The sequence below is a fragment of the Pteropus vampyrus genome, unplaced genomic scaffold (genome assembly GCF_000151845.1).
Source record: "Pteropus vampyrus isolate Shadow unplaced genomic scaffold, Pvam_2.0 Scaffold339, whole genome shotgun sequence".
NCBI lineage: Eukaryota > Metazoa > Chordata > Mammalia > Chiroptera > Pteropodidae > Pteropus > Pteropus vampyrus.
Window position 1 is genome coordinate 2,106,907 of NW_011889120.1, and position 20,315 is coordinate 2,127,221.

General features: G+C 35.2%; 1 protein-coding gene across 11 annotated transcripts in view; it reads left to right on the forward strand.

Annotated features, from left to right (window-relative positions):
• The window catches only part of ZFX (zinc finger protein, X-linked), a 44,789-nt gene that overhangs the window by 10,099 nt on the left and 14,375 nt on the right, over window positions 1-20,315 (forward strand). For 5 of the 11 annotated variants that reach the window (XM_023522335.1, XM_023522339.1, XM_011378460.2 and 2 more), the window contains exons 2-3: window positions 7,855-7,951; window positions 10,781-11,345. In XM_023522335.1, coding sequence (XP_023378103.1) covers window positions 7,883-7,951; window positions 10,781-11,345 — 634 coding nt within the window. In that variant the 5' untranslated portion in view covers window positions 7,855-7,882. Of the gene's footprint in view, window positions 1-7,854; window positions 7,952-9,196; window positions 9,252-10,780; window positions 11,346-20,315 lie in introns of all 11 variants that reach the window. The other 6 variants (XM_023522337.1, XM_011378463.2, XM_023522336.1 and 3 more) reach the window with 4 other exon arrangements.

Below are 20,315 nucleotides of genomic sequence, written 5' to 3' on the forward strand. Positions count from 1 at the left end.
GCAGCCATCACCAGTAATTTTAGAATATTTTAGCACCCCCAAAAGAGACCCTGTACCCAGTAGCAATTCTCATTATCGTATTACCCCTACCCCTGACCCTCTACCCCGCACAACCACTAATCTACTTTTTGCCTGTATGGATTTGCCTATTCTTGACATTTCATATAAATGGAATCCTATAATTTGTGGTCTTTTTGGTCTGGCTTCTTTTACTTAGCATAATGTTTTCAAGAGTCATCCATTTTGTAGCATGTATTAGCATTTTATTCCTGTGTATGTTTTTGACTGTTAAAAAAAAATTTCTGTTCCAATTTGAATAGTTTGTTTAAATAAAAAATAGATTTTGAATTTCAGCTTTTCAGCAGTTATTGAGAAAAATTAAGATTTTACTTATTTGATCTGTTAATTTGGCTATTATTTGGCTCCATCCTTGAATTCTAGAATAACCATACTTTGTCAAGGTCTGTGTATGTTTGTACATGTGTGTGTATGTATATATTTTACATGATGGATCACATTTGCAAATACTTGGGATTCATAATTAACCAAGTTTGTAGTTTGATTACATTATTTTTGTTGGTTTTTAAAAAAATGATAAATTAGTTTTATAAAAGTGATTGAGAAAGCTTTCCTCCTCTGTGCCCTGGCATAGTTCAGATAGCTTTGGGAAAAGCCTGGAGCTTTTTGAGTGGGTAACAGATATCTTTCTCCTCTTCCTTTCAATTTTATGGTGATTAGATTTTCTATCTCTTATTGAGTTAGTGCTGGTAACTTACATTTTCCCTCAATGTGCTAGCATAGAATTATAGAATGTTTTCTTACAAGTTTTTTTTTCTGTATATATGGTTTTTTTTTTGTCCTTGTTTCAAATTATGTGTTTGTTTCCCCCACCCCCTTTTAGATTATTATTTAGTAGTAGTTTACTATCTCCCCAAATGCCTGAAAAAAGCCAGGTTTGGAGTTTTTAATTTTTTTGCTATAAATTAGCTGGCTGCCTATCTTTGCTCCAGAGAATGGTCATGGAATTAATGCTGCTGATACTCAGTGGAGCTGATATTCAGTGGTCATGTAATAAGCAGGTGTATTGCGAACCAGCCCTTGCACTGTCCAGCCTGGTTTTTTTTTTTTTTTTAATAGTTAAAGGATTTGTTAAATTATAGGTACAAAACATACTGCTAATTGCAGTAGCAAAAGATCAATGTAAAAACACGCCATAATTCTGCAATTGTCAATTTAAAGATTTTGTTATAATTGTTGAAAGGCTTGAGATTATATTCTTGCCAATGTTTAAGATGTACAGAGAACGTTATTAGTGTCAGCTCTGAGTTTACAGAACTTTACAGAGTAATTACCCAAAGTAAATGTATTTAGGAAAAGCAGTAATAGGAAGCATGTGTTCATATAGATGAGGGAAACAGTAGGGTCAGATTAGTCAAGTTACCATGTTCATGATCTGAAAAAACAGTAATTTAAAGAAGTTTCATAGTTTAAGAATATTTAAAATAGTTTAAAAACCATAAACACTGCAATATGTGACTTTTACAACTAGTTACTAAAAACTAAGGAAAGCACTTACCAGCTTGAATAAGGTAACATGAAAGTGGGAATGCTTTAATTTACCCCAACCTCCAATAATTCTAATGTGTTATTAGAAAGATTTTGTAATACAAGGAGACATCTTGCTCATTAAACAGTTCAGTAAGATAATACTCACCTTTCTTCATGTACTGAATTTTCCAGAAATTACCCTTTTAAAAAGTTTTCCCCTGGAGTTTTATTTTGTTTATTTCGTGTACAGTGTAGTCTTTAAATTAATCTCCACTTCATATTATTATCAAAACACTGTCTTCATTCTTTGATCACATCAAGGGTTTCAGACACTTCATTCCAGTACACTTGCAACTAAAGGCAAATACTTCATTAGAGGAAACATGAATAGAATTTCTCTTCAAAATCTCAACAAAAGCTACTAAACTATTTTTTAAATTTCACTACAAAATCAAAAAAGAGCGATCCAAGGAGATGAATTGTTATATATTACGATATACAGTAGAATGTTACATAATGAACATAGATTGATAAATTATTGAGTGCATTAAATAGTAATATTTTATTAAGGAGGCCGTACAACTTAATTGGAAACTAGTTAGAAAGTGTATGCATTTCCTAATGTCAACATACAGTCTTAAAGACAAAGGCCTTTTTTTTTTTTTTTTTTTTTGACAAAGGCCTTTAAAAAGTATAGTGCTTAGTGTTTTTGTAGCGTATCAATGCAACTAAGTGCAGAAGGTGTTTTGGCAACTCTTAATCTGAGCATGAACAGGGGCTTTGGAAAAATAAGGCTTTAAGAAGGCTTATTTTAAGACCAAATTTTAATAGATTTTGAAAGTTTGAACTTTTAGACTTTAAACAAACAAAACCTTGAAGTTATTGATTGGCTCAAAATGGTTTTATGGAAAAAACTAATCTGTAACAAAAAGCTGGCCTTGAATTTTTGAGCCAAGTGTACAGAAGTTCCAAGTAATGCAAGGTAAGGAAAGACAGGGCTCTGACATTTACTCTTCCTCTTGACACAGAAGGTGGGCAAAGTCTTTTGAAAATAAAATATTCTATTCTTAGGGAACAGAATTTGAATTAAAACTATTAGATTAATATTATATACATCTCTTTCCTTATTTTTAGTATCTGTCAAGTGTTGATAAGAGTTGTAACCTTTCACTACTATTGATTGATTTCTGTCTCATAGACTTTTTTAAACATATTTCCATGCTATGACTTCAAATTCAAGATACATTAAAGAACACACATTTACTTTTCTTTCCTTTTGAAATAATATTGAGGGGGAAATATAAAAATAACTCCAGAGAAACAAAACTTGAGAGGTATGCCACTTGCAGACCAGAATATGATGAATTTCTGGTTGGATAAAGCAGTTGAGAACCAGTCAATGGCAAAACCCTAGAGAGGTTAGTGAACCTATTCAGACAGTTATAAGACCATCCAAAAATTGTCATTTTCCATTATCCCTAATGTCAAAAACAAGGATGTCCTAGGAGAAAGAGCACGCCATGGGCACAGCCAGGTAATTAAAGTTTTGGCAAACTAAGCTGTTTACCTATCAGTGTAGTTGTCTGTGGTTTTCCTTATGAGATAATGTCAGAAATTCAGCTCTCTGAATTGCAAATTCATAGGAAATTCCAAAGTGGATTCTGTGGGAGAAAGTAGGGGCAGTGCTTTAGGTAGCTCGTAGCTAGCTATCCTGGAGGGTATTAGATCTCTAGAACCTGGAGGATAGGATACTCATCCATCATTAAAGGAAAGCCTGGCTAGTTACATGGTTCCTATCTCTCCCACAGACTAATTCTAGACAGGAGTTCTGTGGTCAGAGCTTAGGTTCATTGCTAGCCAAATGTATTCTCACATGGGCTGAGGAAACACAACCTACCTATCATAATGTAACTCTAAACCCTCATCTACAAATATGAATGGACAACCTAAAAGAACTATGCTTTTGAGGAAAAACAGTCTGAAAGAGAGGCACCAAATTCAGTCAACTGAATAATGAAACAGCAGAGGAGTTTGATATAGGGCACAGAATAAATTTTAAATTCTCAGCTATTTGGGAAGATATATCCACCAAAAAAGAAACAAACAAACAAAAAGATTACTGTGAAAAAGAAACTAAATTTACTTTGGAATTAAAACATGATCTTTTAAATAAAAATTAAGTAATGGAGTGTAAAAATCAAATTAGCTAGCTTAGAAGAAAGTTTAGGGATTCTGAGAATGTAGAAAGACAAAGAGAAAAAAAATATAGTAGAAAAGTTAAGGCAATATGGGAGGCTAGATTTAGGAGTCCTCACATCCTATAATAGAAATTTTAATAAGAATGATGAGAGAAAATGGAAGAAAGTTAGAAACAACAGAAGAAAATCCTTGAGTTCAAGAAGGGCTTGACTCTTGATTGGAAGGACCCACTGGGTTCTGGATGTTAGATGACCAGAGCTTGTTAGAGTGTAGTAGTGAAAATAGGATGAATTTAAGAGTGGCTGGCTTTGAGATAAATTTTAAGGGGTGCATTGGTAAAAGAAGTGAAATATATTTCGAGATTTAAAAATTAGATATCTGAAGAAATGGCTAACATTGAATGATGTGGAAAAAAAATTGGGAAAGAAATGTAGCTTAAGAGGGAAGATATGCTTTTGTTTGCCTTTCCTGTAGCTTGAGCAGTTACATCTACCATGTATAATATAATTTTGTTCTCTGAGAGTGACTTAGAGGAATGAGTTGAGTCATAAAATTAAAAGACATTGAATTTTTGGGAGACTGAAAGCAGAAAAGTGATTCTTATATGCGTATTAGCTGCAAAAAGTAAAGTGAATGTATAAGCATTCTGTTAATTTGCCCAAGAGGGAGATCATGAAAGTATCTAGGCATCACGAGATATGAAACAAATAAATTATATTCATTATCCCTAATATGAGCTAAAATACCATTTCTATACCTGTTAGCTTGGTATGGTATTTTTATTGTTTTACTTTAATGAATGGGAGAAAGTTTTTGTGAATTTCCTGAGTTTCTCTCCACCCCTTATTTTCTCTTAAAACTGTATATTTTTAAAAATTATGAATTCTTCCACAGCATTTTCAGGATCATGACTCCTGTAACCTGGAAGGGAATATTTTACTGAACTTGAGGTGAAAGTGGGATCCCAGAAGTATTCTGAGGGCGTTCGATAATCAGACTAAACATGAGTATATATTCACCCAAATTGTTAGATTCTTTCTGCTCGTGTTCAGATTCAACTAATCTATGAGTTTGGTTCCTGCAGCAAAGGCAGGGCACCCTTACTTTATCACAATGCTGAGAACTCTTCTGAGCAGTTTCCATTCTAAGAACATTGGTTTCATTCTGATTGTCAGAGGAAGTACTTCTAACCCCACAGGGGTTTCAAAGTTGAAGTGTAGTCTTCTCTGCTTGGAAGTACAAAACATGTTTTTTCCCAATTTGAGTTTTTATAATGATAAAATGGAAGGAAAAACAACTGTTTGTTGAACAGTCACTGATCACCCAAGTCAAAATAAGGTGAGGAGACACCCGCCATTGGGCCATAATATGTTAGGAAATTGATATGATGTAAAATGATGAGAATAATAGCAGATATCTCTTAACAATAGCTTGGGTAAATTTTTTAGAATTCACTGGATATTCGGGAACTGCAGAAGCTTTCCGAGCAGTGGAGTGCTGTGGTCAAAGCAGTGCTTTGGAGGATTGATTAGTCTGCCTCACTACTTGGCAGCGGCCCTTACTTGTAATAGGTTCCTAGTCATTTGCCGTGGGAGTGACAGAAAGCAAAAGGACAGTTGAGAGGCTATTTTTGTTCCCCAGGGATCAGGAAATATGAAGCTGAGAGTGAATGGTGACAGAATAACAAGAAAGGGACAGATTCCTGAGAAGTCATGGACAAGGAATGGACAAGATTGACAACTGACTGACTGAATATAAATAGAGAAAGAGGAAAAGGCCACAGTGGTCATTCGGGAGAAGCAGGGTTTTATTCCAATGAAAATATTCAGCAGACAGTCTGGTGGAAGTGTTAGGTGCTAGCCTGAGTAAGTGGTTCTGGGGAATCATCTTTGTGTAACTGGTAGTCGAAATTGTGAGATAAAAGAGAAAGCAGAAGAGAAGAGGGCTGAGTGTACCACCTTGGGCAAGGCTGCAATAATGGGTCAAGAGAGGCAGAGTAAACAGTTGGGAAGGTGGGAAGAGAAGTAGAACTCAGTTTAAAGAAACTGAGGAAGAGAATTTCAAAATTGAGGGTATTGATTACCTGTCAAACTCCAATAGAAAAGCCAAAGAGAATGAACGCCAAGAAAGAAGTTATTGTGCAGGTTGAGAATTCTTAGAGCTTGTAGGATTGGGTTTATGTAGGGAAATTGGGGAGAGAGGCCTTAAATACCTTAATGAATTGCATTTATTGCTTTCTTAATTGGCTTAATTTCATTTAGTAGTATGTCATTATGTTTACAAGCTTAATTCACCTTTATCATTTTGTAATCACATTTTCAAAAGGGGAAAAAGAATTATGGCCAGGGGTGATTTTGGTGGGGAGAGAGCAGTGACAACTTATTCAGAGGTGTACCCTTTCCATTTTTCATAGTTGAAATTTTTTTGGTTTGTTGGTCCTTTCAATTAGAAGCAATTTGAATAACATTGAACGTGGTCTTTCTTGAATAGTCGACATGCTGAAAATCCATTTATTAATGTTAATTGAATTTCTCATGGATATATATATATACACATAAACACATCTCTATATATTTAGCATCTGAAAATAGGGAATTTAGTAGGGAAGGGGATTTGGGGGAAAGGTCCAAGCAGAGATGATAGAGGAAAGGTGTTCCAGGTAGAAGAAACCTTGAGCCCAATATAGAGTTGGGGTCTTATGGGGACATTGGGCATGGCATTTTTGTTTGGCTGCAGTGTGTGCATGTGGTAATGGGGAAAGGTGCTTGAAGGAACGTTAGGGGAGATGATAGATAGTTTGGGGCCAGAACTTAGAAGGTGCCAGGAGTATGAACTTTATTTGGAGGCATCAGGGAGCTATTAAATATTTTTGAATAGAGGAATGGCATCATCTAGCTGATGCTTTAGAAAAATGACTTGTGCTTCTATTATTTGAAATTTTAATAAGCATGCAACACTTATGTAATCAGCAAAAATGATAAAGGTAAAAGAAAAATATATCTAGTAGTATCATTTAGGTTAGATTAGAAAGTGAAAAAGTAGAGATAAGGAAACCAATGAGGAAGGAGGTTTATGTAATTATTTACAATATGAATAAACCACACTGATGTCTGCTCTTTTGAAACAGTCATTAATATTAAATAGTATATTATTTTATGGGTTAAGTTCTTTTTGTTGTAAGTTTTTGGCTTAAGTAGAAAAGGGAGCATTAAGATCATTGGGATGTCTTGCAAAAACTCAAGGCAGTCAAGGTTCTGTAGCTGGACCTGAGAAAGGTCTAGAACCAGGAGCAAAAAGCTATTGGTAAGCCTCCTTTCCATGCTCAACTCCTATATTCCAGCCAGCAGGACAGACACACAAACTGATCCTTGCTCATGCATTCAGGTCTGAGGGGTAGGACTTTGATGTTATTGCACTCAAAGATGAAGTTATATTTACTGTTTTATAGCTAGTGCAATCAACTTTATGACCAGGAGAGTATAAACACACTGTGGGAATTTCCTTCTTTAGATTGGAGAGTTAGTCAAGAGAGGTCATTATGAGTTAGAAGAAACCCCAAAGGGTGTTTACTATAATTATGCACTTTGAGTTTTTACTGATGTTTAACATACCGGTTGAAAGATAGCAGACTACATTGAATTTAGAGAAGTAATATGAAAATTGTGCAGAAATTTCCCCCCAGTAAGGTACAGAGTTTAAGTTGAAACTTAATAAAACTGGTTACCCTTGAGGGATTGTGGGACATATTGACTGAGAGGAGACGAGTGCTGGGGTGCTGGAAATGTTCAATATCTTGGTCTGGGTAGTGTAGTGATTATATATGTATGTGTCAAAATTCATCAAGATGTGTGCACTTGTTGTATGTAAGCAATATCTCTAAAAGTCTAGGCAGAGTTGACATGTTTGATTTATGTGCCTTGCCTTGTCATGTAGATGCCCATATATCATTAGAAATCAATTAAGTTCTCGTTTATTTTAGGTAGATATGTTTTTGATAGATGTTCGTCTGTCACATAATTCTGAGTGTTTCAGAACGGTAAATATGGTGACATTTTAAATACATGCTATAAAAAAGTAATACTTGGTTTACTTTTTCCCTTCATTTAGGAGCTGTGACTGATGAGAATTAAAGGCCATGGATGAAGATGGACTTGAATTACAACCACAAGAGCCACATTCATTTTTTGATCCAACAGGTATAACTACTAGGGTTGTTACATTTTCCAGCTACCAAATTTGGAATTGGTTATCAAGTAGATGAATTGCTAGACTCTGACATTGATATTCACACTTAGGTATCTTGTTATCTTGTCAAGCCTGCAAATATTAAAGGGAACACATCATTGCCCTCCTTAAAAATTTGGCTCCCTCACAACCAGCTCTCATATTCTTGTCAGCAACAGCAGCTGTGTCAAAACCTTAGTGTTATCTTCAGTTATTCTCATCTTGCCCAGTTATAGCACTAAGTCCTGTTCTTTTTTTGACATGTTCTTTGCTTACATCTCTTCATTCTATGTCCTACCATATAGACAGGTTCTGTCATCTCATTCTTAGTCTGCAATAACTTTTACGTTGTTTTCCTCACACTTAGTCTCTTTTATATAGCCCACCACTCAGAGCACTCATTGTAAAATAACACGTGGATCAAGTCATTTTTCCATTACCCAGCAGGTAAAGTATAAACCTAAGGCCCTCCACATTCTGACTCCATCCTACTTTTACAACCCCGTCTCACAGGTTGACAAAAGAAGCCTTTTGCTTCAGTAAGACAGATTCTTATCTCACTCCCCAAACTGTACAAGGAAAGTTATATTCATGAAGTTCTAAAAGTAGAAAAAAATTATTCACAATTTTAGATTATCCATGGTTCCAATTGTATAACATCGTAAAGTGATTATGCTAGGTTTTATGAGGTAAGATGGTTTTATATCACATTAGCTAGCTGTCCTTATAAATAAAATATTAATGAGTTTTCCATTCTACTCGAAATGATCATATTGCAATATATTAAGGAAATAGCAATTAACAATATCAGAAAATTAAACCTTGGCAATTTTTAATTTTAACTTTCTTTAATCTCTAAAACCGCTTGGGTGGTGCTCTATGTATTTTTCTAATAATTTAGGATAGTCTTTTGACTCAAGTTTGGTAATTTCAGTTTGATATTGATAAAAGCAAAATCATAATTTTTTCTTCATTAGAACATGAAGTATAACAAATGTGCTCGAAAGAGAGACTAAGCTCTTTGAGGAGAAACACACAGTATTTACTAGCTCAATCTTGCCACAAGCAAGCGTAGGTCATGGGCTCAGTGGTAGATTGAAGGGCTATTGCATTTTAGCCCTGAATGTTAACACTTATAGTGTTCGTTTATCTTTGAGCAAGTCACTTAATCTGCCAGGGCCTCCGTTTTCATATGTCCTAATAATAATGAAACCTCTCATTACAGTTTTACAGAACACTTCCCATACATTCCCATTTGATCATCACAACAGTCCTGTGAGGTATGCATGGCAGATACTACTGTCCTCATTTTACTGATGAGGAAACCGGAACTCAGAGGTTAAATGACTTGCCCAAGGTCACAAAACTAATAAGTGTCTAAACCCTGCTCTCTGGTTTAGATTTTTTAACCATTGCTCTTGCCACTAAATGCTTTCATCTTCATGTCTGCAAAATGGAGATTAGAGTGATCTGTTGCTTGGTGTTAATATTGACAATATTGAAAACAAATGAGTATAAAGCATTTTGTAGAAGTTCTATAGGAATTAAAGCAAACATACTCTTGGATATTAACTGGCTTTAAGATTTCCTACATTTTTTAAGGTTCTTTGGCTCTTGCTGATCATTCGTGTTTGTTAAACAAAGCCATGTGTGTCTCTGAGGGCCTGGCCAGTGATACAGTCATTGAGTTAGGCAGCTGCTTCGACTCAGCCTGGTCTGAGTCACATCCAGAAACACGAATAGAATGAATAGTTTTTTAGGTAAGACTTTTATAAAACTTTGTTTGCTTTTCTCTAGACCAGAGGCCAAGGTACCAGGTTCGTTTTCTTTTATCTTACGTTATGTTTTTGGCAAGGATAGCTGATTTAGAGTTCCATTTGTGGCATTCAAACAAAGTAATATTTACTGAGCACCATAATCTCTGCAAACTGTGTGATCTTGGTGAAGTCATTTAATCTCGCTGGGCTTTGATTGATTCAACCCTCTACCTTCATTCTTAACTGCAGAGTGGACTAGAGTAGGGTTTTTTATGTTCTGAGGAACTGCCTGTGGGATTGGAGTATGGGGGTTTGGGAGGAGGCTGAATGGAGGCAGCTAACCTCACCCTCCACTCTCCAGAGCAGCTGCACTTTTCTTCATCTCATCTATCCACGGAGGCTCCTTAACCAGTTTCTTTTCCTCTTCAATTGTGGCCTTCCAGCCTTCTTTTTATTTATGTCCCAATCCTTTTATACCCTAGATTCACAATATAATTTCTAAATTTCCATAGTCATAAATGGAGGATATTGGTGGGATACTGTATCAGAATAAAGAGGGAGAGAGGAGAAAAATAGAACGGAAGTAAACATGGGAGAAAGAGAAAGAAGAAAATGTATGAGTTGAGAGAGATGGAGCAAGAAGGAAAAGAAATGAAAAACACATGTAATGAAGGAAAATGGTATATTTTCTACCTGAAGTTGCTTTACTTATTAATTTTTATAATCATTCCTTAAGTACCTATGCAGATGAGTTTAATTTTAGCGAGCTTAGACTTATTTTCATGAATATTCTTCTTTGTGACTCCCTCAGTTGTTTGTTTATATATTATTTCCTTATCTATTCATTGATTTGGAAAGAGTATAAACGTTCTTGTATTAAAATTTTTCATTTCTGATATTAAAAAATAGATTTTCTCTATTTCTTTAATGTTTTAACGTTTGAGAAAAGTGAGGCGCTAGTCTGATTTCCTGGTAGAAATTAAATAACGTTTACATTAATCGAGGTAATCATGCATGCCTACCTGAAATTTGTGATTTTAATTTTTTTTTAAGGTGCTACACACATGGATGGTGATCAGATTGTTGTGGAAGTACAAGAAACTGTTTTTGTTTCAGATGTTGTGGATTCAGACATAACCGTGCATAACTTCGTTCCTGATGACCCAGACTCAGTTGTAATCCAAGATGTTATTGAGGACGTTGTCATAGAAGATGTTCAGTGCTCAGATATCATGGGTGAAGCAGATGTATCTGAAACAGTCATCATTCCAGAGCAAGTGCTGGACTCAGATGTAACTGAAGAAGTTTCTTTAGCACACTGCACAGTCCCAGATGATGTTTTAGCCTCTGATATTACTTCAGCGTCAATGTCTATACCAGAACATGTCTTGACAAGTGAATCTATACACGTGTCTGACGTTGGACACGTTGAACATGTCGTTCATGATAGTGTAGTAGAGGCAGAAATCGTCACTGATCCTCTGACAACTGACGTAGTTTCAGAAGAAGTATTGGTAGCAGATTGTGCCTCTGAAGCAGTCATAGATGCCAATGGGATCCCTGTGGACCAGCAAGATGATGACAAAAGCAACTGTGAGGACTACCTTATGATTTCCTGTAAGTCTTGGGGTATAGTGATTGTCAAAGGTATTTTTGAAGGCTGTTTTTCCTAACTTATATCAGGGGTGAAATTATCTTGACTTCTATAAAATTAAATTTCATAGACCTTCATCATTTTGGTTTGGAGCCTGTAAGATAACTCAAAATTAAGAAAAATGAAATGGTACAGAGTAAAGAGTCATTTCTCTTTAAGCACACAGTAGAAAGATGAGATTTCTTCACTCTAGAAAAATAGATGGAAAGAAATAGTGAGCTCAGTGAAATCATGAAGGGTGTAATTAGGCTGTTACCAGCCTTTATTAGAATTCGGAACCCTTTTGAAACTTAAAAAGAATTCAACTTGGAAAAAAATGTATAACTAAACTGCTCATATTCTTGTATATGAATATACAGTACTAATGTAATACTTATATATGCTTATGTAAAATATCATTTATACAACAGATAGCATGGAAAAGAGCTCTGGCATAGCATTGAAACATAAATGATTCCAAAACATGATTTCGAGTATGATGGACTCCTATCAGGTTATTGAAGAGAAGTAAGGTGTTTTAGAACACATCTCTAAATGTTTAACTTATATCTGGGAGGATACCTATGTCTTTGTACAGCGTATTTCTTGGTACCACTTTCAGAGATAAAGTCTTCAGTAGGATAGACCATGTTTCTGACCCATATTGAAATTCTTATGCTTTAGGAATTAAACGTCAAAGACTCACATATTATTTGCTTATATAAATTCATGAGACTTTTTCTTTGCTTGCATATCTGTTGTAATACAGGAATTTAATATAACATTTCGGAGTCTAGCATTTTAGGAAATACCTTTTAAAATTCTTGAGATTTTGGAGATCAGAGAATCCTTCGTGTAAAGAGGAAGAAAATGCCTTTATTCAACATATTGTTTATTGGGCCCCTACTGCGTGTCACATATAAGTAGTGCAGATATGGATATGTACTACGTAAAAAAAAAAACAACCATAAAACCATTGCCTTTGGAGAGCTTATTACAGTCTACAGTGGGAGAGAAAGATAGGTTGCACTGTGATGCAGAAATGTGACTGAACTGCTGTGGGGACAGGATGGAGTTGCTGACCTTTGAGTTCAAGGACGAGTTCTAGTTTTACAAGATGAACAAGGGCATGGGTGGGAGGGAGACATTCTAGGCAAATGGTAAAAAGTCTTGGCCTTTGCTGGGAATGATGGGAAGTTTAGGATGTGCTTGTATATCTTTGTGCACTTTCTGTTTAATTCTTTAGAATAAATTTCTAGAAATAGAATTGGTGGATCGAAGGGTATACTACAAATCTTATATTGCCTTGGTATTTTGAATAATGAGAATGTCCATTTCCCTACATTCTGCCCAACACAATATTATTTTCCTTTTTAGTTTTTGCCAATCTGACAGAGATTGAGTTTATTTTAGGAAGAGAATCCTGGTAGTAATATAGAATAAGAATAGGTGAAGGAGAGATTAGTGTCAGAGAATAGTTGAAATGGTTCACGTATAAGATAAAGAAGATCCTACAAAGCTTCATAATAATGAAGGTAGAGAAAGGGAGCTGGATTCAAGAGAGGAAGTAAAATGGATGAAATTTGGTGATAAAATAGGGGTGGGAATTTGAGGGAGAAAGAGAATTCAAGGAGAACCCTAAGGTTTCTACCTTGGGAGATGGAGTGGCTAGTCATGCCATTAGCTGAGAGGAGGAAATTGGAGAGCCAGGGACATAAAATAAAAAAGAGTGTTTGAATGTTGGGAGCTACTCGCTCTGTGCAGCAAATTTATCTGCTAATACAGAAGAACCTGCAAAGGTTGGGTACAAAGCTGGAGGATAGTGGCAAAAGGTTGAAAAGCCTTTGTCTTATGGGGTAGGCCAGGACAGGAAGCTAAGAACTTATAAGATAGGTTGCTGAATTACATTAAGGGGCCAACTGAGATGGAAGTCTTTTAAGTTTGTCCGTAGGATGCACTATTTACTATGTAAATGCTGTTTTTAAATACCACTGCCAGATTCTCTACTGCAAGACCAGGCAACCCAGGGGCAAGGCTGGAGAAAGTAGGGAATTGGATTCATGTGCTTTATGAAAGGAAGAGGATCTGGTGAAGTACTTAAGAGAAAGCACTCTTAAGTTCTCCGTGGCATCTCTTTCCATTTTCTGCCCTGTCTTCTTAAACTTGGTTGCTAAGGAGTAACATGCATGGCTTTGGTTTGACCTTTAGCTGCACACTATCTCTTGCCTTTAATACTCTTTCAGGAAGTTCAGCCCTCCAAGAAGGTCATCAAAAAAATCAGAGTTGCTTTAGTAATAGTTGACATAGTGTACTAGATTCTTGTATTATAGAGTCCACACTTGTGAAATTTTCATTAAAAAATTTATTTATAGTCACCGTTCTTTAAGGCCCTGGTTTCTGCTAATTTGTATAGATTTTAATGTTCTTGAAAAAATAAATATGGGTGGACACAAAACTGCTATTGTAGTGTATTTTGGTACATTTTGTATATATATAAAAAATATACTTTAATAATACAGTGATGACTTATTCCTTTTAAAGTAAACGATCACATCTGAGCCCAAAGAAGACAAAGAAAACACAAGTTACATTATTTCCCTACTTTACTGTAATGAAGTGGTTGGATTGGTTTTAAATTTGGTTTAGGGATGGTGACTTTTGGTAGTATTTTTTGCCTTCTCTATTATACAAGTACTCCTTCACTTTTTTCTTCCCCTCCACACCATTGTCCTTTTTCCCTTCAAAGTAATGATCATGTTAAAAAAATTTAATTTACTATTGGCCTTTGAATCAAACCAATCGAATGCCTTGGGATCTTGGGATTAATAATTAGCATTTTTTTCATTTCTGCGTCTTAGTAAAGATACTTCTTTTATGCTACATTTTAACCTAAAACCTATATTGATTTCAGAAGTTTAGGATTGGCAAGGGCTTTGTGGTAAACATATAGAGGAACTAGGGCCCGATTTTATCTGTGATAGAAAGCGTCGGGATGCCATTTTAAACAGTCAACTTTAATGCTTTTCATAATACGAGAGATGGCAGTATCTCTGAATTCCTATGATATTTATCACTTCATAGGGCAAAGAACATGAGCAGATGTCCAAATACTTTTCTCTTTAAAAATATCAGTAAGTCATTGAATCTAAGAGCCTAATAAACAGCTTTCAGTAAAGTTTTTAGAGTCCATCTTGGCAGATTTCTTCCCTCATTTAAAATGATGAAGTAGCAATCATTCTTTACATGTCATAGAAGTGTATATTAACACATGCTTTTTGTCACAGTATAGCTGCCTTTGAGCTCAGGATGACCTCTTCATTGAGTCTTTTGTAGTCCAGATGTTGTGATTGCTTCTAAGTTGATTGTTTATGTCTTGAGGACAGGGGCTGTCCACTGCATTTTAGCCACTCATGTATCACATATGAGCAAACCCTATGCATATTAGGTGTGAAATATTTATTGGATAGATGAGTATATGAATTCTGTAGCTGAAAGTCTGTGGTCATCATGCCTTATCCAAAGTATTAATAGTACATTCTTCCTTCCCAGTAGCTATTGGCTCTTATTTGGTTATGGTTGGGTTAGATATGGTAGTACCGCTTTATGGTGCTTAGGAGTTTTCTGGCTCTCTGAGAGGTGGACTGTTTGACATCTACTTGTTATTCAGTTCTCCTTTAATCTGAGACAGCTGTCAGAGAGCCCTAATTTCTTTGCAGTGGTCTTCAGCCTCTGCAAAATTCTCTTTGCAGCTGCATAGTCAAGATGCTATTTTGTGAAACATCAGTTTGTACAATAGGGAAAGTTGGAGAGGCTCAGGTGATGATTAGTCAGGCACTGCCTTACAATAGCTGCAGGAAACAACATTCTTTGAGTGCCTCTGATATTAACATGATCAATGAGATGTCACTCTAGATCTTGTTGACATATGCCATGTCTTGTAATTAGAACAGATAGAAGATGAGCTGCAGTTAGGTGTTCCTTTCTAATCCTAGATTTAATTTAAATGTTGAAATAATTTTTTTGGTAATAGCTATATACACATACCATATAATTCACCCATTTAAAATGTGTGATTCAGTGGTTTTTATATATTCACAAACTTGTGCAACCATCATCACAATCAATTTTAGAGAATTTTCATTACCCCAAGGAGAAACCCCATACCCTTTATTATTACTCTTATCAACCCTCTCCGTCCCCTACAACTCTAATCAACCCCCAGTCTACTTTCTGTCTCTATGGATTTGCCTATTCTGGACATGTCATATAAATGCAATCTGATAATATGTGGTCTTTGTGACTAGCTCCTTTCACTTAGCATAATGTTTTCAACGATCCATGTTGTAGCATGTGTCAGTGCATCATTCCTTTTTTGTCCTCTATTACGGACACCGCATTTTCTTGAAGAATCAAAGTTTTATTTGAATCTTTCCCATTTATCATTCTTCATATTCAGTCAGTAGCCATGACCTATTAGTTTCATCTTTGCAGTATTTCTTGGTTCCACATCTTTTCTTTCTTTCTTAAAAAAATTTTTTTTATTATTCATTTCTTTTTACTGAATAATCTGCTGTATGGATATATCTTTTAGTCCATTCATGAGCTGATTGACAATTGGATGGTTTCCACTTTTTGGCCTTTATGACTATAGTGTCAACATTTGTGTACAATTAATTTCTCGTGTGTGTGTGTGTGTGTGTGTGTGTGTCCGTCTGTCTGTCTCTGTCTGTCTGTATGTCTGTGTATCTTTGAGTGGAATTGCAAGGTCATATGGTTATTCTCTGGTTTAACCTTTTGAGGAACTGCCTGCCAAATTTTTTTAAAGTGGCTGCCCGTTTTACATTCCTGCCAGCAGTGTACGAGGTTCCAATTTCTCCACACCCTCTGCAGCACTTGTTAGTACTGTCTTTTTGTTCAGAGCCATCCCAGTGGATGTGAAGTAGTATCCTGTTGTGCTTTTCATTCACATTTCCCTGATGGCTAATGGCTAATGATATTGAGCATCTTTTCATGTGCTTATTGGCTATTTGTATATATTCTTTGGAGAAATGTCTACCCAGATTCTTTGCCCATTTTTAAATTGAGTTATTTGTCTTTTAATTATTGAGTTGAAAGAATTCTTTATATATTCTAGATACAAGTCTCTTTTAAGATACACGATTTGCAAATATTTTCTATTGTGTCAGTTGTCTTTGCTTTCTTGGTAGTGTCCTTTGATGCACAAAATTTTTAAATTTTGATGAAGTTCAATTTATCTATTTTTTTGTTGATTGTGCTTTTGATGTCATGCTTAAGAAATTATTTCCTAATCCAAGGTCATGTGGATTTATACCTGTGTTTTCTTCTAGGAATTTTATAGTTTTAACTCTTATATTTAGGCCTTTGGTCCATTTTGAGTTTATTTTTGTATATGGTATGTGGTGAGGAGCTAACTTCACTTTTTGGCATCTGAAAATTCAGTTGTCCTAGCACCATTTGTTGAAAAGACTATTCTTTTCCCATTGAATGTTCTGGCATCCTTGTTGAAAATAATTGACTGTAAATGTGAGGGATTACTTTCTGGACTCTTAATTTTATTCCATTGATCTATATGTCTATTCTTATACTAACTAGTTTCGTGCTGTCAGGAGTGGGTAGTGAATTTGTAAAATTTATTACCCTAAATATTAAAGTCTAAAATTTAAAGTCCAGGCAAAAATGCATAATTCATTTTTAAAAGGATTAGTAAAAATTAATAAGTGGTGGCAACATAATACATTTTATAAAAGACAAGGGTCACATCAAAGAAACAACTAATATGCCTCTGGAGCATGGGGTCACTTCTGCCAGAAACTGAACACTTGGCCAGAGAGCCTCTATTCTAATGTAAACCTACATGATGCTCCATTTCTAATACACATTTTAATAAAATATTCCTTCCAGTTATTTTAAAAGAGACAGATTAACAGAAATTAAAGCAAATAATTTATGCTGAGAACCCTTTAAACTAGTTTGGTTATGTGAAAGAATGTCACCATTTTTAACATGTCGATTATAAAATTGGAAATCTTACTTCGTAGAGACCATAATTTTAATAAAACTTCTTTTAAAAAGATTTTTTATTAAAATGTAGCTAACATACAATATTGTGTTAGTTTCAGGTGTCCACCATAGTTATCCAATTTTTATATACCTAAAGTGATCACCATAGCATACAGTGCTATCACAGAACTACTGATTGTGCTATAGACCACATCCCCATGACTTATTTGTTTTATACCTACCTAGAAGTTCGAACCTCTTATTCCCCTTCATCTTTTTCCCCCCTTTTTTGACTTCTGTTACAGTTGACATTCAATATTTAATATTAGTTTCAGGTATACAGCATAGTATTTAGACATTTATATAATTTATAAGCGATTCCCCTGACTAGTCTAGTACCCACTTGGCACTATACATTGATATGATAATATTGTTGACTTTGTTCCCGATGCTCTACTTTACACCCCCATGACTATTTTGTAACTACCAATTTGTACTTCTTAATCTCTCTATCTTTTTTACCCAGTCCCCCAACCTCCCTACCATCTGGCAGCCATCAACTTGTTCCCTGCATCTTTGAGTGTTTCTGTTTTGTTTGTTTATTTTGTTCTTTAGATTCCACATATAAGTGAAATCATGGTATTTGTCTTTCTCTGTCTGACTTACATCACTTAGCATAATACTTTCCACATCCTTCAATGTTGTCACAAATAAAACTTTAACGACAATGAGTGTGGAGTAATAATATAGCTGTGTTCTCTCAATTTAGTTTTTATATACTAAGGTCAGTGACTTTTTCATTAAGATAAAATTATATTCAAAACACTATTTTCTACAATATACAACTGCTTTTATTAAAGCTGAATGTTAAAAAATCATTAGATTTGTTAGTTCTTAACTAATGCTTATTAAACTCTTGGTTGAGTGGCATATATATAATTTAAGTCCATTCGAATTAATATTTCAAAGGAAGAGCTCAGGTGTTAATGTGTACAGAATGCTTTTAGACTAGACTCATCAGACCTACCTTCTAATGACCCTTGAGTCAGTTGGCATTTCTATCAGTAAGTTTCTTTGGTGAGGTTTGTTGTTAAAACTCTCTTTTCAGGGGAAAAATGTTTAGGATTGTATTTGTGATTTGATTGTTTTAAAACTTAAGCCTTTTTATCCTAAGTTGGTCATAATAAAAATAGGTAATAGTAAACCTTTAATCAATAGTATTTCTGTGCCAGAACTTTATATTATTTTCCTTACAACAGCCCTATAATGCTGGTGTTATCACTGTTTTACAAATTGGGTAACTAGTTTAAGTAACTTGTCCAAGGTTACACATCCGGCTAGCTTTAGGGTGGAGATTTGAAATCAAGTATGTTTTATTCCACTCTCATATTGCCTTTCTTCGTGTGTGTGTGTTTATATGTGTGTGCGTGTCAAGTTAATACTACAAAGCAGTAGAGTTTAGGATAAATAGTGATTATTGATGGATAGAAGAGGCAAATGGAATTCCAGTGATTACTAAAATTTACAGTATTATCGAATACCCAATTTCAACAATGTTAGGGAAATAATTTGTGGAGGAAGGAGGCCTTAAATATTTTCTTAGTAGTAGCCACCCAGACAGCCTCCACACCCTATTCCATTGTTTTTCTACTTAAAAAATGTTATATTTTTCAAATTTATGTTTATATGAGAAAAAGGAATCATATATAAACTATTATTTTTATTCCTCCCATGTTTACTTTTCTTATGTCTTCATTCATTCAAAAACATTTATTCATCAGCTATAATAAGCTAGGAACCTTGCTAGCTGTTAGAGATAAACAGTAAAAGTCTGGCTTTTTAAGAGTTCACAGTCTTGGAGAGAAGACAAACAGAAACAAGTGATTACACTTATGTGTGAAAAGATCTATAATTGGGTATACAAAGTATTTTGGAAGCACTAAGGAAATGGAAATTTTGGGTACATTTGAGTGAGCTAAATGTTATGAAAGCGTTATAAGCCACAGTTCTCCGGAAGCTTGATTGAAGACATAACTGAATTTATTTCATCTCTTCTATTCATTTTTCTCCCTTATATTTTAAAGCAAATTCCACATATGATTTCATTCATAAGTATTTCAGTATATATTTCTCAAAGACAGATTTAAAACAAAATAATTCCATTATTACATCCTCAAATAATTGGGGTTGAATTCAATTTGAAGGATGAATAAAATGCTCAATGGGTGGCTGAGGAGGGAGGAATGGCAGAGAAGAGAGATGTTTAAAGGCAGGGAGGTGTGTAAGGTCTTTGAGTGTTCAGAGACTTTTTCTTTGTCGTGCAAATGTCTTTGGTGAAGAGAATAGAGGAAATGAAAAGTAAGTGGCAAAATGGGCACAAATCCCAAAGTTCCTTGAATACACTAAGAAGCCTGCTTTACCTTTCTGATGTGGGGAGCTGTTAAAGTGTTATAAGCAGATTAATAATAACATGCTTATATTTATAGTTTAGAAAGGTACTCAGTGCCAATATTGAGAGTGGACAAGGTAGGAGTAAAATCAGAAACAAAAGTACACTGTGGGAGGTTGTTGTAGTAGACTAGGTTAAGATACAGATGATGATAGTTTAAAATTAGATTCTATCAGTAGAATTTGGCAGAAACTGCTTCATGACATATTTTGGAAGTAGAATTTGGAATAAATTTCGGGTTGAGGAAGAGGGAGGGTTTGAAACATCCTCCCTGGTTTCTGGCTCGTGCAGCTAGAAGCTTGTGCAGTTGACAGCTGCATGCAGCAACCATGTAGACAGATCTCCAGCATGTTTAAATGTGCTCCAGCATGTTTAAACATGCTGGAGATCTGTCTACATGGTTGCTGCATGCAGCTGTCAACTGTCCAGCTGCAGTGTGAATGGTACTCCTGCAGATGTGGAACATGGTCGCCCTGGCCTTCTA